General features: G+C 45.0%; 1 protein-coding gene across 2 annotated transcripts; it reads left to right on the top strand.

Moving 5' to 3' along the window:
• The first annotated feature begins 547 nt into the window (after positions 1-547).
• Positions 548-9908, top strand: LOC122742591 (chymotrypsinogen 2-like). Of its 2 annotated transcripts, XM_043986913.1 has the most exons (8): positions 548-632; positions 1296-1340; positions 2901-3004; positions 3232-3311; positions 4243-4321; positions 7093-7273; positions 7440-7573; positions 9672-9908. In XM_043986913.1, the coding sequence occupies exons 1-8, from the start codon at positions 581-583 to the stop codon at positions 9831-9833; spliced, it is 837 nt and encodes a 278-aa protein (XP_043842848.1). In that variant the 5' UTR covers positions 548-580; the 3' UTR covers positions 9834-9908. The 2 variants fall into 2 exon arrangements, with proteins under 2 accessions (XP_043842848.1, XP_043842849.1); XM_043986914.1 differs by lacking the exon at positions 1296-1340 and having other exon boundaries at positions 559-632.
• The last annotated feature ends 7506 nt before the right edge of the window (positions 9909-17414 follow it).

Raw genomic sequence — 17414 nt, 5'->3', positions numbered from 1 at the left:
CTGTTTGATTTTTGTCTGTTTCCCCCAGACTTAGCATCATGCCTCGTAAATAATAGGTATTTAATAAATACCTGTTGGGGGCAGCTAGGTGACACAGTGGATAAAGCACCGGCTCTGAATTCAAGAGAACCTGAGTTCAAATCAGGTCTCAGACACTTGACACTTAACTAAGCTGTGTGACCCTGGGCAAGTCACTTTACCCTCATTGCCCCGCAGCAAAAAAACAACAACACACACACAAACAAAAAAACTGTCGAATTCAAATTGTGGAAACCTCTCTAGGAAGTGAACCAGTAGGGCAAGTGAGCAGCTGCTATGGTCTCAAGTAACAATGCCAGCCCTTCCTTGGCATGAAGCTGGGCCTCAGGATACCTCTGGAATGGTGCTCAGGAAGATTGGGTAACATGACCCGTGTGCTTATCACCCCAAGGTCTCTTGATAACAGTGGGTAGAGGAGAAGAAATGAGGACCAATCTCTGGATGCCATCCCACCCCTAAGTAGGGATTGGTAGGACAGGAATATATAAAGAGAAGGCAATTCTGGAGCAGGCCCTAAAATCACCTTGACCCAGTTGCCACCATGGCCTACTTGGGACTCCTGTGCTTTTTTGCCTTCATCGGTGCCTCTTTAGGTAAGTGCTAGAAACAGGAAGGGATGTTCCCATGGGCAGGCTCTCCATCGACAATAAGGAACGGCTCTCTCCTGACCTGAAATACCTAGGAGAAAGAATCATAATTCTAAGGCTGGAAAGAACTTCAGAGGCCATTTAAACTAATGCCTCCATTTTTACAAAGGAGGAAACTAAGTCCTAGAGAGCCTAAGTAATTTGCTCATGGTGATCAAGATTTGAACTTGGGTCTTCAGGATCCACATACAGTGGATCTTTCTACTGGACCATGAACCCTCTTAATACTCTCCTCCCCTGCAAAAAAAAAAATCTACCCATGGCCCTTGAAAAAATAGAAATCTGGCTAGAATCTCAGAATGAGCTCCTGTGGCATTTCCCCATACCCAATACTGTGGCTGGGGCTTGGTCCAGACTAGTGATTACATCCATGTAGTAAACTTCCCTGGTTGAAACTCTTCCTACCAATGTAGTTCATCAATTCAACTATAAAACTTAAAAGTTGACTAAGGCACTGAAAGATGAAGGCACTTGCTCATAATCACACAGCCAATATCTGTCCAAGCTAAGATTTGAACTCATTTTTTGAACTGATTTGAACAGACTTAAAGTCCAGAGATGTATATAGCCCAGTAACTAGGTAAGGGACGTGGAACCTTCTCATACCAGGTCTCTTCATGAGGTTGGAAGAGGGACCATTGACCACTGGACCAGGCAAGATTTCTCAAAGCTATCCCAGCCTTTCCTGCTGAATGGGTAGTGAGTGGGGTTTGTGTGTGTGTGTGTGTGTGTGTGTGTCTGTGTGTCTGTGTGTGTGTGTGTGTGTCTGTGTGTCTGTGTAAGATTATGGGGGAACAGAATTCTGAAGTGATTCCTCTCCTCCTCCTCCTCCTTTAGATACAGGAAACAAAAACTACTCAATAAAACCCATTAGCTTAGGCTGCTGCTATCCCTGTTCCCCTGAGCCAACAGACAGCATGCCCCTGATCTAGGCATGACCTTAGTTGTTTCCCAACCAAGCTCTCTAAGAAGAGAATTGGGATATTTCCTTTGGCGTTGTCATAGTTTTTTTGAAGTTGGCTTCTCAGTAATCCCATGATCCCTCAGGTGAGACAGTAACACACTCATAACAGGATGATCTGAGTCAGATGAGACAGTAACAGTATGACCTGACTCAGATGAGACAACAGTATCCATAAATTAGCAAGTATTTTTTTAGAGCTATTCTCCATGCAAGGCATTGTGGGAGCTACAAATAAAAGCCACATTCCCTGCTCTTACATAGCTTAATCTAGCTGAGGAGACCACCCCCCCCCATACACACACACACACAAACAATACAGAGCAGTCTAAGATAGATTGACAATAAGATCTATGGGAAGCAGAGGAGAGAGGAATCACTGGTAGGCTTCATGGAGGAGATGGTACCTGAGATGGACCTTGAAAGATGAATAGGATTCAGATAAAGAGTGTGAGCAAATAAATAAATTAAACATTTATCACACTGTACACTGATAAGATGGAAATAAGGTACAAGAGGATGGCAACTAGAATGGTGAAGGATCCTGAGTTAAGGGGTCGATGGGATTGGGGATCTCTAGCCTGGAGGACAGAATGCACAAGGGGGACACAAGAGTTGTCTTCAAATATTAGAAGGATTGGTCATATGGAAGAGGGAGGGTAGAACTAGGGGCAAGGGCTAGATGGTGCAAAGAGGTCTATTTAGGCTCGATACAGGGAAACATTTTCTAATCATGAGGTCCCTTCCAGCTCTGAAATTCTGAAATTGTGTGATTTATTAAGCACCTACTGTGTGCAGTCCACTGGGCTTGGTAGTAGAAGATTTATGAAGTTATCAGACATGGTGTCTGTCCTCAAGGAACTTACAGTCTAGTAAGGACAGAAGACTCTGGAACATGGACAACTATAATGCAGATATTAGGATCCTGGGACCAAAGATTTAGAGCTGAAAGGAACTTTGAAGGTATCCCTACCCCTTTGTCCATTTTACACATGAGGAAACTGAGGCCCAGAGAGTCATTCAACTAATAAGTGTTTGAGGCTACATTTGAACCCAGTTCTTTGCTGCCTCTTTGCATTACCTAGTGAATATTTCAGAGATGTGTGAAAAATGAACTTTTGAGATCTAAAAGGAAGATTCATTCTCCCTCAGAGGTGATTTGGGCCACCCAGTTCCCTAACCTAGCTCGGGACTTCAGGATTGTCAGCATCCCGGAGTTGCCCCTTTCCCACACCATCTTGATGTTTCCGCAGGCTGTGGTGTCCCTGCCATTGAGCCTGTCTTGAGCGGCCTGGCTAGGATCGTCAATGGTGAAGATGCTGTCCCTGGCTCCTGGCCCTGGCAGGTCTCCCTTCAGGTGAGAGTCTAGACCCTGCTCCCTACATAGGGGTTCTATCCATGATAGAACCTCAGGACTAAATAACAAGCTGGAGCCAGAAGCCCTGAAGGTCAGGGGCGGAAGAGACAGACTCCTTGACTACCCCAATCCCTAGTCTGTGCCTGAAACCCAGAATCCTGAGGTTTCACTCTATGGTGTCTAGAATTTGGGGGAGTAATGGATTCTTCTGCCCTTTCTATCTCTAGGATAAAACCGGCTTCCACTTCTGCGGGGGATCAATCATCAGTGAAGACTGGGTGGTCACTGCTGCCCATTGTGGTGTCCTGTAAGGAGTGGGGAGAATTAAATTCCTTCCTGGGGCTGCCAAGTACCAGAGAATCAGTGAAGACATAAATAGAGACAATTCACAGATCTAGTAAAGTAGCAGGATATCAAACAAATCTACAAAAATCATCAGCATTTCTCTATAGTAATAACAAAACTTAGGATGATACCATAGCAAGAGAAATCTCATTCCAAATGAACAAAATATTGGGACCCAATCTACCAAGAACACTCAAGAAATACTTCTAGAAATACAGTTAGAAAATATTCCTTACAGAAATAAAGGAAGACAAATAATTGGAGGGGTATTCATGGCTTTTGGTCGGATTGCACCAATATTAATAAGAATGAGGATATTGCTTGAATTAATGTATAGATTTAGGGCAATAAAAGGGGTTGGGAACATAGGGTCACAGTTGTAGAACTGGAGGTAACCAAAGATGATTATCAATGTCCAAGTCAACTACATACACTTTGTAGTCAAGGAAACTGAGACCCAGAGACATTAAATGATTGTCTCGGATCACACAGCCTAGTAAGTAGCTGAGTAAAGATCAGTTCAGATTCTCTTTTCATTGTACCAGTTTGCCTCTGGCTACTTTATGGAATTAGACAAAACAATAACCTAATTCAGTTACAAGACCAAACAGTCTAGAATTTCCAAGAAAAAAAAAAATTTAAACTAGAGACAGAGGAAGTACTTTCAGCCTTGTGAGGTTGTGGGAACAAGGGGGTGGCCTACAGAACATGCCCTCCCCCCACCTTCAGAGGGAGGTCCTGAACTGAGTACCCATTCTCCCTTCCCAGTACAGCACACAAATACATAGACTAGATGAAATCCCATGGTGCTCCATACACAGCCATGTCAGGTGGAAACTCTCTCTCTTCCATGAGAGGGGGAAAGGTCTAGTCTTCTGTTCCTCCTATTATAGGAAATCTGACGTGGTAGTTGCTGGTGAGTTTGACCAGGGTTCTGACGAGGAGGATATTCAAGTGCTGAAGATCTCCCAGGTATGGTCATGCCCAGGGCCTCCTAAGGGTGTGTGTGTGTGTGTGTGTGTGTGTGTGTGTGTGTGTGTGAGAGAGAGAGAGAGAGAGAGAGAGAGAGAGAGAGAGAGAGAGAGAGAGAGAGAGAAAAGTAATCCTCAAAGTGATCCTCAAAGCTTCCCCAGTTCAACCTCCTACTAGACCTAAATCTCTTGTGGGCGTCAGGCTGCCATATTTGTCTCCGTATATTTACTAGTACAAGATATAATTCTGCATTAGGTACACTTAACAGACTTATTGGCTCACAGATTTAGACAGGGAAGGGGCAGTAAGGATCGTTAATGATCATTAAATCCAATACCCTCTTTTCTTTTTCTTTTTTTTTTTTTTTTTTTGCAGGGCAATGGGGGTTAAGTGACTTGCCCAGGGTCACATAGCTAGTGTCAAGTGTCTGAGGATGGATTTGAACTCGGGTCCTCTTGAAACCAGGACCCGTGCTTTATCCACTGCACCACCTAGCTGCCCCCAATCCCCTCTTTTTTTTTTTTTTAGTGAGGCAATGGGGGTTAAGTGACTTGCCCAGGGTCACACAGCTAGTAAGTGTTAAGTGTCTGAGGCCGGATTTGAACTCAGGTACTCCTGACTCCAGGGCCGGTGCTCTATCCACTGCACCATCTAGCTGCCCCCCAATCCCCTCTTTTTAAAGATGAATCAACTGGGGCCCAGAAAAGTTAAATGAGTTGCTCGTTTCTTGCTCGTAGGCAGTAATTAGTAGAGCTGAGAGTCCAAGCCAAATCCCTTTTCCAATGTAACACTCAATGACACACCAGCTGAATCTCCAGGCTGAAGGCATGAGGCCATGTGCCATGGGGGATAATGGGAGCCTCTTGATCCCAGACCCTATGGCCTGTGTGACCTGTGACCTTTCCAGGGTAGCTCAGGGATGAATGTTGCACCTTCTCAAAGGACAGGATTAGGCAGGATCCCAGAGGTGTGGAGGCCAGGGTCATTCGTTGATTTCTTTTTCTTTTCTTTTTTTTGGTGAAGCAATGAAGGTCAAGTGACTTGCCCAGGGTCACACAGCTAATAAGTGTTAAGTGTCTGAGGCCCAATTTGAACTCAGGTTTTCCTGAATCCAGGGCCGGTGCTCTATCCACTGCACCACCTAGCTGCCCCCATTCGTTGATTTTTTTCATTCGATGAGTATTTATCAGAAGCCTACAATCAGCCAGGGCCCAGTACCAGGCTTGGGGATACAAAACAAAAACTCAAGGACTCATTCCCTCAAAGAGCTAACATCCTATTGGAAGAAACACCTTCTATAGATAAATAGATTCAAAATATTTATGTAAAGGGTTCAGCAAACTTGTAGTAATAAGAAGCAAGGAGAGAGACAATGAGGCTAAAGGAGGAGGCCCTTCCTGCTGCAACTGAAGGTGTGACCTGGACTGTCTTGGACGCTTCTTCCCCCAATCCCTTTGTTTTCTTTTCTTTATTTTTCTTTTTTGTCTCTTCTCTTTTTTAGTTATTTATTTAGTATTTCATTTCTCCCCAATTACATGTAATAACAATTTTTAACATTCGTTTCTAAAATTCTGAGTTCCAAATTCCCTTTCTCGTGAGCCATTGGATATAGGTTAGATGTGTGTAGCAAGCCCATTTTATTTTTTTTAAATAATAAACATTTTTATTTAAAGTTTTGAATTCCGAATTTTATCCTTCCTTCCCATCCTGTCAACCTCCCTCCCTGAAGGGGTAAGCAATCAGATATGCAGTTCATTTTTTGGGGGGGGGGGGACGGAAATGAGGGTTAAGTGACTTGCCCAGGGTCACACAGCTAGTAAGTATCAAGTGTCTGGGGTCAAATTTGAACTCAGGTCCTCCTGAATCCAGGACCGGTGTTTTATTCACTGTGCCACCTTGCTGTCCCCCAAAATATACTTTTTTTTGTTTTTGTGGGGCAATGAGGGTTAAATGACTTGCCTAGGATCAAAAGTGCAGTTCATTTTCATAGACAAAAGGTTAGAGTTAAAAAAACAACAGCAACAACTGAGCAACCTTAACTCCCAAAGGACGTTAGTGGGTAAATGGCCACGGCTCAAATCTGGTGTGACCTGCAGAAATGAAGATTTGGGAAACGTATGAAATCAGTGCCATAAGTTAGGCCAAGGTCTTTCCCTGAACCAGGAAAATATGCTGAAGTCTAAAATGGGGTACATACTTTCAAATACAAAATTAATAAAGTCATGGGGGAGGAGAGCATCAGCTACTGTGGCTGTCAGGAAGAATGTGGAGCTTGAGCTGACTTGAGCTTGGAAGGAAATGAACAATTCTAAGATGGAGAGAGGTAAGGAGGGCCATGGACTTTAAGAATGATGAAAGAAGGGGTAACTAGGTGGAACAGTGGATAAAGCACCAGCCGTGGATTCAGGAGGACCTGAGTTCAAATCCGGCCTCAGACACTTGACAGTTATTAGCTGTGTGACCCTGGGCAAGTCACTTAGCCCTCATTGCCCTGCAAAAACAAAAAAGTGTATTTTGGGGGGCAGCTAGGTGGCACAGTGGATAAAGCACTGGCCCTGGATTCAGGAGGACCTGAGTTCAAATCCTGCCTCAGACACTTGATACTTACAAGTTGTGTGACCTTGGGCAAGTCACTTAACCCTCATTGCCCCACCAAAAAAAGAAAAGAAAAAAAAAGTTAAGCTAGCCCTTTAGGGACAAGGATAGCCCTGAAAAGTGTTGGGCGGGGTAAGGGGGCAGCATCCCTCAACCATGGCTGTCTCTCCTCACAGGTCTTCAAGAATCCCAAATTCAACTACTTCACCGTCAGCAATGACATCACTCTGATCAAACTGGCCACTCCCATCCAATTTTCAGACACCGTGTCCCCCATCTGCCTTCCCAGCTCTACCGATGACTTCCCTTCAGGCTCGAACTGTGTCACCACAGGCTGGGGGCTGACCAAGCACACAAGTGAGTTTGGAGAGGGGAGAGGGGGCCCCACGTGAAGAGGAATCCTAGCGAAATGCATCAGGTGAAAGACGCAGATTTACTGTTGCCTTCCTCTTCCTCAGGGTCCCTGGAGTGGGGTGAGGCTCTGCCTAGTGGGTAACGTTGCTCTTGTCTTGGGGCCTTCCAGATAGCAACACCCCCGAGAGGCTCCAGCAAGCCGCCCTGCCCCTGCTGTCCAACGCCGAGTGCAAGGAGTACTGGGGGAGCAAGATCAAAGACACTATGATCTGCGCTGGGGCCAGCGGTGTTTCCTCCTGCATGGTAGCTGCCTCTTTCCCCACCCCCCTCCCAAGACTTATATAGGCTGGTCTTTAGAAGAGCCTGGGGGTTGTGTGCCTCTAGAGCTAGGCTCCACTCTGCCTTGCCACCCCCCAACTGTCTTTTGATCTTTACCTCACCTCTAGCTCCCTAACCTTCCCTTTATTCAGTCACTTAACAGGTATTTATTAAGTGCCTGTTGTATGCCCATCTCTCTGCTGGATAATGGGGGAATACAGAAAGAGAAGGCACAGACCCTGTTCTCAAGGAGCTTACAGAGAACAACTATGTTTCTAGACAAAGGTCAACAAGCATGTATTAAGCACCTACTATATACCAGGCAGCTAGATGGCAAAGTGGTTAGAGTGCTGGGCCTGGAGTCAAGACGACTCATCTTTCTGAGTTCAAATCTGGCCTCAGACACTTACTAGCTGGGTGACTCTGGGTGAGTCATTTAACCCTGTTTGCCTCAGTTTCCTCATCTGTCAGATGAACCAGAGAAGGAAATGGAAAACCATTCCGGTAACTTTGTCAAGAAAACCCCAAATGGTATCATGAAGAGTTGGACATGACTGAAAAATGATTCTACAACGACAAAACTGTGTCAGACAGGATTTGAATTCAGGTCTTCCTGTCTTTATCTATTGTACCACTGAGCTGGCTAGCCAAGGTGAACATGACCTGGGGTGGTGTCTGTGTGAGAAAGGGACCTCTCTAAGGGACGTGAAGGTGGAAATGACAAGACTTGACAACAGAGAGGATTGGTGAAGTGAGTGTGAATGGGGAATCACCAACGTTGTGATCCTGGGTGACTCTGGGACTGGTGGGACCCTCAACAGCAGTAGGAAAGGTGGGGAGAAGGGGGAGAGTCAAGGGGAAAGAGACGTTCTGTTTTGGACACGTTGAGGTTGAGGTGCTATAGTCTGAGATGTCTGAAAGCCAGCATTTGATGCTGAGCTGGAGCTCAGGAGAGGCTGGGGTTAGACACACAGCTCTGGGAGTCCTCCATATTTGAGATGAGGGTGAGAACCTTAGGAGCTGATGTGATCAGAAAGTTTATGGAGAAAAGAGAAGGGGGTCCGGAACAGAGCCTTGGGGGCAGTCACGGTTAGTGAGTGTGATGTGAATGAAAAGAAAACACAAAGAAGACCTAGAAAGATCAGTCAAACAGGGCTTTCTGCAGAAGGTGGGATGATGCATGAGACCCAGGTTGGAAAGGATTGGGGCAGAGGCATGAGAAGGGCATTCTGGGAGGGGAATGGTATGAATAAAACAGTGGGGGCAGGCCCACCACTGAGAGTATCGAATAGAATAGAGTCAACTATTCTTTAGGTCTGAGAAGGAAAAAAAAATAATCATATATTAAATGCCTACTATGGTATTTCATTCAATTTAGGCACTGTGCTAAGCACTTTCTAAATATTCCCTTTTGATCCTCGCAGTAACTCTGTGAAGTAGGTGTTATTGTTATTCCCATTTTATAGATGAAGAACCTGAGGCAGACAGAGGTTATGTGTCTTGCCTGGGGTCACTCAGCTGAATGAGGTGAGCCTCAGCTTTCCCTGGCTCCAAGCCCAGCACTCTGTCCACTGCATCACAGAGCTACCTGGGGAATCTCTATAGTCCTGAGCTGGAGGTGACGTGATGAAAGTGGGATTTCAGGAAGATCAATCTGTCCCAGAGAGCAGGATGGATTGGAGGGCTGAGGCAGGAGAGCTTAGTGGCCATTCTAGGATTCTAGGGGAATAGATAATAAGGGTCAGGACTAGGGTCAGCACAGTGAGAATGGGTGAATTTGGGAGACATTTCAAAGGAAGAAATAATGGTTTGGGGTCAGGGTTTGGACACAGGGAATGAAAGGCAGAGACAGAGAAAAGAGAATTTCTCCCACCTCTCATCTCTCCCCTAGGGACCCCCCCCCAGGCTCTTCTCTCCAGCTTCAATCTTGCCTCCCTCCCCCAGGACATTCCTTAACGTTCAGTCTTCTTCCCCCACCCTCTCCATCTCCCCACCTTCTTTAACTGGTCTTCTTCATTCCTCCTCCTTCCCACTTCTGCCATGGAGAAAGCTGGACCCAGAGTTCCCTTCTCTTTGTCCACAGGGTGACTCTGGTGGCCCACTGGTCTGCCAGAGGGATGGTGCCTGGACCCTGGTGGGTATCGTCTCCTGGGGCAGTAGCACCTGTTCCACCTCCAGCCCTGGTGTGTATGCCCGGGTCACAGAGCTCATACCTTGGGTGCAGGAGATCCTGGCTGCCAACTGAGTTTCCTGCAAGAGATGGGCCTCTGCATTTCCCGTGTGCCTGCCTGACATCTCAATAAACTTCCTGGAGAAAGAAGAGTTGTTTCTTATTCCTGCGTCCGTGCCTGGGAGGCAAACCTGGGCTGTGACCTCCTCTGGGGGCTTCTCCCCTCTTCCTTCCTTCTTCCCAGAGTCCAGCCCTAGCGAGGTCTCTCCCCTGGACAGAGAAAGCTAGGCAAGAGCTTTGGGTGTTGGCCCCAGCCTGGGGTCACAGCTAGGTGAGGAATCCTCTGTCATGTGTCTCCTGACCACCCCACATACCCAGAGTGTCCTCCTCCCTTCACTCAGGCTTCTCTCTCTAGCCCAAATGCTCCCCTACCCCCTGCTTAGTTCTAGGGGAAGGCCCTTCTTTTTCTTTTTTGTCTTTTTTTTGTGGGGCAATGAGGATGAAGTGACTTGCCCAGGGTCACACAGCTCATAAGTGTCAAGTGTCTGAGGCTGGCTTTGAATTCAGGTCCTCCTGAATCCAGGGCCAGTGCTTTATCCACTGTGCCACCTAACTGCCCCTAAAGCAGTTTCTTTTTTTTTTTTCCAAGTAGGTGACTTTTATTTCTCTTTCAAATTTCAGTCAAGTCAATTTCTGCAAAATTGCATCCTTCCCCCAAAAGACATTTGGTGAATCAATTTCTGCCCTACAGAATTCACAGCTGGATATGCATATTTATGCACAACAATTATATCCTAGCTACAGGTAGCATGAAATTGGGAGGGGAGGAGAGTCATACATCAGTACTACAATTAGGAAAAAAAAGCAATAAAAATGTTATCAATTACAAACTTCATTGACTCCATTTCCACAACCAATTTAATCCAACACCATTTTTTTTTCTAGAAGAATTTCCATGTTGTTCTAAGTAACAGTTAAAATTCTATAAGCTGAAAATACATCTAGGGCACCTTTTGGTTAAGGTCTATGCCAAGATTGACTTATCACTCACAGAAAATGTTTGCTGTTTCATATATTAGAGCCAACCATGCATCTGCAAGACCAGTGCTACTTACAGCCTTGTCCAACCAATGGAGCAGATATCTTCCTGATCAGCCCAAAAATCGTTTTCCCACGGGCAGATCTGGCTTCTGTTCCAGTTTGCTGGCCTCAATGCATCTCCCTCCACCTTTCCAAGCCTAGATTCTCTGCTTACAGTTTCATCAAAGGGACAAAAATCTATGCTGTACAAAATCTTAACATGGCTTCCAGTTCTGAGACATCTAGAACAAGAAGATTATCCTGAATCATATTTATTTTTTATTTACATTCAGTAGTATGGATCCGTGACAGGTTTCATCATCTTTTGCTGTGACACTAAGCAAAATGCAAACTTTAATCTGGGAAGAAGAATCCAGGAAGTTTATGGCTCCACAGAGCAGTTTCTTGTTAAAATAGATTTTTATTGGGGCAGCTAGATGTCGCAGTGGATAGAGCACCGGCCCTGGATTCAGGAATACCTGAGTTCGAATCTGGCCTCAGACATTTAACACTAGCTGTGTGACCCTGGGCAAGTCACTTAACCCCAATTGCCTCACCCCCCCCCAAAAAAAAGATTTTTATTGTTATCTTAACCTATATTTCCCCCTGTATTCCATCTCCCACCCCTTCCAGAGGGCCATGTCCCAAAATAGACTTTTTTTATCTTAAAGTATTTTATTATTTTCTAGTTACATGTAAAGATAGTTTTCAACATTTGTTTTTATAAGATTTCAAGTTCCAAATTTTTCTCCCTTCTTCCCTTTCCTCTCCCCTCCCCAAGACAGAAAGCAATCTGATATAGGTTATATATGTACAATCACATTCAACATATTTCTGCATTAGTCATGTTGTGAAAGAAGAATCAGAACAAAAGGAAAAAACTTAAAAAAAAGAAAAACACACATGTACAAAAATATTTATAGCTGCTCTGTACGTGGTGGCAAGGAATTGGAAGTTGAGGGGATGCCCATCAATTGGGGAATGGCTGGACAAGTTGTGGTATATGAATGCAATGGAATACCATTGTGCTGTAAGAAACGATGAGCAGGAGGAGTTCAGAGAAACCTGGAGGGTCTTGCATGGGCTGATGATGAGTGAGATGAGCAGAACCAGGAGAACATTGTACATAGTATCATCAACATTGTGTGTTGATCTATTGTGATGGACTATATTCTTCTTTTTTTTGAAGTTAATTTTTTTAATTAATAAAGTATTTTTTCCCATTACATGTAAAGATAGTTCTCAATTATTGTTTATACAAGCTTTCCAATTTCAGATTTTTCTCCCTCCCCCCTCCCCTAGACAGCAGGTAATCTGACATAGGTTTTATATATATATACACATAATAACATTAAACATATTTCTGCATTAGTAATGTTATAAGAGAAAAATTAGAGCAATGACGAAAAACCTCAAAATAGAAAAACAACAGCACCAAAAACAAAAGAAATAGTACGGTTCATTCAGCATCTATACTCCACAGTTCTTTTTTTTTCTCCTGATTTGGAGATCCTCTTCTATCATGAGTTCCCTGGAACTCTTCTGTACCATTGCATTGGTGAGAAAAGGACTTCTTTTGTTTTTTCTCTTATAACATGACTAATGCAGAAATATGTTTAATGTTATTATGTGTGTGTGTGTGTATATATATATATATATATATATATATATATATATATATATATATATATAAACCTATGTCAGATTACCTGCTGTCTAGGAGAGGGGGAGGGAGGGGAGGGAGGGAGAAAAATCTGAAATTGGAAAGCTTGTATAAACAAAAGTTGAGAACTATCTTTACATGTAACGGGGAAAAAATAAAATACTTTATTAAAAAAAGAAAAACAAACAAAAAAGTCGAAACAATATGGATCAATCTACATTCAGATTCCACAGTTCTTTTTTCTGGATGTGAAGAACATTTTCCATCATGAGTCCTCTGCAATTGTCTTGGATCATTGCACTGCTGAGAAGAGCTAAGTCTATCACAGTTGTTCGTTGCATAATGTTGCTGTTACTGTGTACAATGTTCTCCTGGTTCTGCTCACTTCACTCAGCATCTTAAGTCTTTCTAGGTTTTTCTGAAATCTGCCTGTTCATCATTTCTCACAGCACAATAGTATTCCATTCCATTCATATACCACAACTTGTTCAACCATTCCCCAATTGATGGGCATTTCCTCGATTTCCAATTCTTTGCCACCACAAAGAGAACTGCTATAATTATTTTTGTACATGTAGGTCCTTTTCCCTTGTTTATGATCAACAGAACATTTAAAAAAAATACAAAGAGGGGCAGCTAGGTGGCGCAGTGGATAGAGCACTGGCCCTGGAGTCAGGAGTACCTGAGTTCAGGTCCCGCCTCAGACACTTAACACTTGCTGGCTGTGTGACCCTGGGCAAGTCACTTAACCCCAATTGCCTCACTAAAAAAAAATAAAATAAAATACAAAGAGAGGGGGGCAGCTAGGTGGCACAGTGGATAAAGCACCGGCTCTGTATTCAGGAGGACCTGAGTTCAAATCTGACCTCAGATACTTGACACTTACTAGCTGTGTGACCCTGGACAAGTCACTTAACCCTCATTGTCCCACCCCCAAAAAATACAAAGATAAGAAGAAGACAAGGGGGAGAGGGGAGTATTAATGAATTTTTGTATGAATTTTGAATGAACCAATCATTGACACAATGGAAAAGTCCAAAAAATATGTAATGTTCCATACTCACGGACCCTGCCTTCTGCAAAGCAGGGGTGGGAGAGCTGTTTGCTCAGTTCTCTGTGACCAAGCTTATGAGAAAAGTAGTTTTCATTCACCTGTTTATGTGCTTATGTGCTAGTCATTAGGTTCAGTGACGGGGATACAATGATAAAAGACAAGTAGGCTCTGCCCTCCAAAGACACATTCTTCTAGAGGGAAATAACACATAGACACATACATACATACATATATGGATAAATGATGGATGGATAGATAGATGGATGATGGATAACTCAATGGATAATGGATGGATGGATGGATGGATGGATGGATGGATGGATGGATGGATGGATGGATGGATACATCAATGGATGATGGATGGATGGATGGGTGGATGGATGGATGGATGGATGGATGGATACATCAATGGATGGATGGATGGATGGATACATCAATGGATGATGGATGGATGGATGGATTGATGGATGGATGGATGGATGATGGATGGATGGATGGATGATGGATGGATGGATGGATGGATGGATGGATGGATGGATGGATGGATGGATGGATACATCAATGGATGATGGATGGATGGATGGATACATCAATGGATGATGGATGGATGGATGGGTGGATGGATACATCAATGGATGATGGATGGATGGATGGGTGGATGGATGGATGGATGGATGGATACATCAATGGATGATGGATGGATGGATGGATGGATTGATGGATGGATGGATGGATGGATGGATGATGGATGGATGGATGGATGATGGATGGATGGATGGATGGATGGATGATGGATAGATGGATGGATGGATGGATGGATGGATGGATGGATGGATGGATGGATGGATGGATACATCAATGGATGATGGATGGATGGATGGATACATCAATGGATGATGGATGGACAGACCATTTATTTACCACGTACTAGGTCTTGTACTAAGAGCTGAGGGTACAAATTGTTGTTTGTCCTTCGTTTTCAAAGAGGATCATCATGGAGTGATGACTCATGCATGAATTGATTTAAGTGAGGCAGAATTAAACAGAGTCAGCAGTCTTACTCCCTCTTCCAGAGTCATCAAAGTCCACTGGCAGGACAAAAGTCAGACTGGCGATGGCCTAGGATGCAATGGATTACCTTGGCATCTTTGATGTCTGACCAATCTTCAGCCACCTTCATGGCTGGCAGAATAAATTGTTCTCATCCTCCCATTATACTAGGAGAAATCTTCACATGCTTGGGTTAGACATCCCCTGGCTCATCCATGGGTTTGAAGCCTATATCTGGGGATACAAATAGAAGGAAACAAGATAACCCTTGACCTTAGGGAGCTTACCTTCTATTTTTTTTAAACATTACTTTTTTTTTGGTGGGGCAATGAGGGTTAAGTGACTTGCCCAGGGTCACATAGCTAGTAAGTGTCAAGTATCCGAGGCTGGATTTGAACTCAGGTCCTCTTGAATGTAGGACCAATGCTTTATCCACTGTGCCACCTAGCTGCCCTGGGAGTTTACATTCTAAAGAAGGAAGACCACACATACAAGGGTGATGGAGAGAAGAGTACCCACAGCTCAGGTGGGGTGGAGTGGAGAGATGGCCAAGAAGTAGCATGGAGGTTTGGGCAAAAACTCACCTATCAGAACTGGTGTGTATTCATCAGTATAAGAAATACAAGGTCATTTTGGCACAAGGTAGGGAGACCTAACAACTGGAGGGGGGGGAAATCAGGAAAGGCTTCTTGTAGGAGATGCCACTTGAACTACTAGACTCCAGACAGGGTTCTGCTTGCTCAGGGCGCTTCCTAGGGACCAAAGTTCCCCTAACATACATGTACATACACAGACTCACATACTCTTATACATTCATTTACACTCATACACATACACACACTCACACAGGGCACCTTGGTGGTGCAGTGGATAAAGCACTATCTCTAGAGTCAGGAGGACCTGAGTTCAAATCTCACCTCAGACACTTGCTAGCTGTGTGACCCTGGGTGAGTCATGTAACCCTGATTGCCTTAAACATCTGGAGCCACCCCTAGTCGTCCTGATGTATATCTTACTACTGGACTGAGACAGCTCTGGAGGAGTGAATGAGGCTGGTGACCTTGCACAGCCCTGCCTCACTTCAATCCAATTCACTGTAAGTCATGACATGACCTCCTGATGTCATGGCGCTCTTTGAGAACAAAGGACAAACACACTCACACACTCATCTCTGCCAAGGGCTCTAAGCAGTACTGGAGGTTTTGACGAGAGGACCTACAAATGATGTTCAGAATTAAGGGGGAGGGGACAGCTAAGGGCCAGAGGTGAGCCTGAAGGACGTGGGAAAACACCCATCGCTCTCATTACCCTTGGTTCAATGGCCAAAGAAATCTGAAGGGAGGCCACCTTCTGGGGCCAAAGGCCTGGCTCCAGGTGAAGTCAGGGGTCCAGCTGCAGCTTTCTCAGGCACAGGCAGGGAGCAGGGGCCCCGGGACCCACCTGTAGGACCCTCAGAGAAGAGCCACGTGGCCCTCTGTGCCGGGGGGGGGGGGGTGCCCCCAAGGTCTCCTGATAACAAGGTGTTGCCCACCTGGGCTGACTATACAGGGCCGAAAGATATAAAGAGGCAGCTAAGAGACCAGCCCCTCACTCGGTCTGCCCCCAGCACCATAGCCTTCCTCCTGCTCCTCTTCCACTTAGCTCTCACTGGCTCTGCTTCTGGTAAATGGGGAGGGGAGGGTCCCTGGAGAATTCAGATGGAGGATCAGAGGATTTAACATTATTATTACTACTGGCTACAACTTACAGGGCACTTTTGGGTCTACAAAGTAGTTTACTTTTATTATCTCATAACTGATTCTCACAATAACCCTGGGAGGCAGGTGCTATAATCATCCCCATTTTATAGATGAGGTAACTGAGGCCAGAACCTGTGATTTACCCAAGGCTGTGCCAGGCTTCCCCCTCTCAGAGATGACTTTACCTAGCCCATTCCCCTCATTTTACGATGGAGGAAACTGAGGCCTAGGGAGAAGTAGTATTTCCTTGGTCAGACTTTCCTGGGTGGAACAAGGGAGGGCTCTCTGCTGCTGTGGGTGGAAATACCCCTAGGCTGGGCTGGGTGGCCTTGGACTCTGGGCTACAGGGCCCAAGGCCTCTGCCTGACAGGAGATCCTGGAGCAGGCCTTGGGCCATAGGGCTCCCTTGAGGGGATATAAAGGGTCAATGCTCCCAAATATCTCCCCAACATCACCAGGAACACCTCAGATTAAAGATTCATCTGGGTACCCAATGTCCTCTTTTAAAAGGCAAATCGTGGGCAGCTAGGTGGCGCAGTGGATAGAGCACTGGCCCTGGATTCAGGAGGACCTGAGTTCAAATCCGGCCTCAGACACTTAACACTTATTAGCTGTGTGAACCTGGGCAAGTCACTTAACCCCAATTGCATCACCAAAAACAAACAAACAAAAAAACAATAAAAGGCAAATCTCCCTGAGGATTGTAAAGATTCCTTCTCAGCCCTCCCCAAAGGGTAGAAAAATCCAAACCTCTGCTTTCTTCCAGATGCTAAACTAAAATCACCATCATCACAGATGATGTTTAGAGTTTTAAGGTTTGGGAAGCGTTTGACATGTTTTCTTATTTGATCCTGGGAGGCAGGGGCTGCTGTGATTATACCCATTAGAAGAGGGGAGGAGGGGAAGGGGGGATCCTATGAGTTGGGCTTGGGGGCTCAGCTAGGCCACATGTGTGTTGGGGGGTGGGGATGAGAGCCAGCCTTGGACTTCAGTTTATAACTCTCACACCTGTCCCCAGGCCGTGGAGTCTCTGCTATTGAACCAGTCCTGACTGGCCTGGCCGGGTGAGG

The sequence above is a fragment of the Dromiciops gliroides genome, chromosome 2, assembly GCF_019393635.1.
Source record: "Dromiciops gliroides isolate mDroGli1 chromosome 2, mDroGli1.pri, whole genome shotgun sequence".
NCBI classification, from domain to species: domain Eukaryota; kingdom Metazoa; phylum Chordata; class Mammalia; order Microbiotheria; family Microbiotheriidae; genus Dromiciops; species Dromiciops gliroides.
The sequence above is the reverse complement of the archived record's forward strand: the minus strand, read 5'-3'. Positions and strand labels throughout refer to the sequence as shown.

Coding starts and splice junctions, on each gene's coding strand:
- LOC122742591 (XM_043986913.1), top strand. CDS start 581: ATGGCCTACTTGGGACTCCTGTGCTTTTTTGCCTTCATCGGTGCCTCT. Junction 3,005..3,231: donor CCTGGCAGGTCTCCCTTCAG/GTGAGAGTCTAG, acceptor TTCTATCTCTAG/GATAAAACCGGCTTCCACTT. Junction 7,574..9,671: donor GCGGTGTTTCCTCCTGCATG/GTAGCTGCCTCT, acceptor CTTTGTCCACAG/GGTGACTCTGGTGGCCCACT.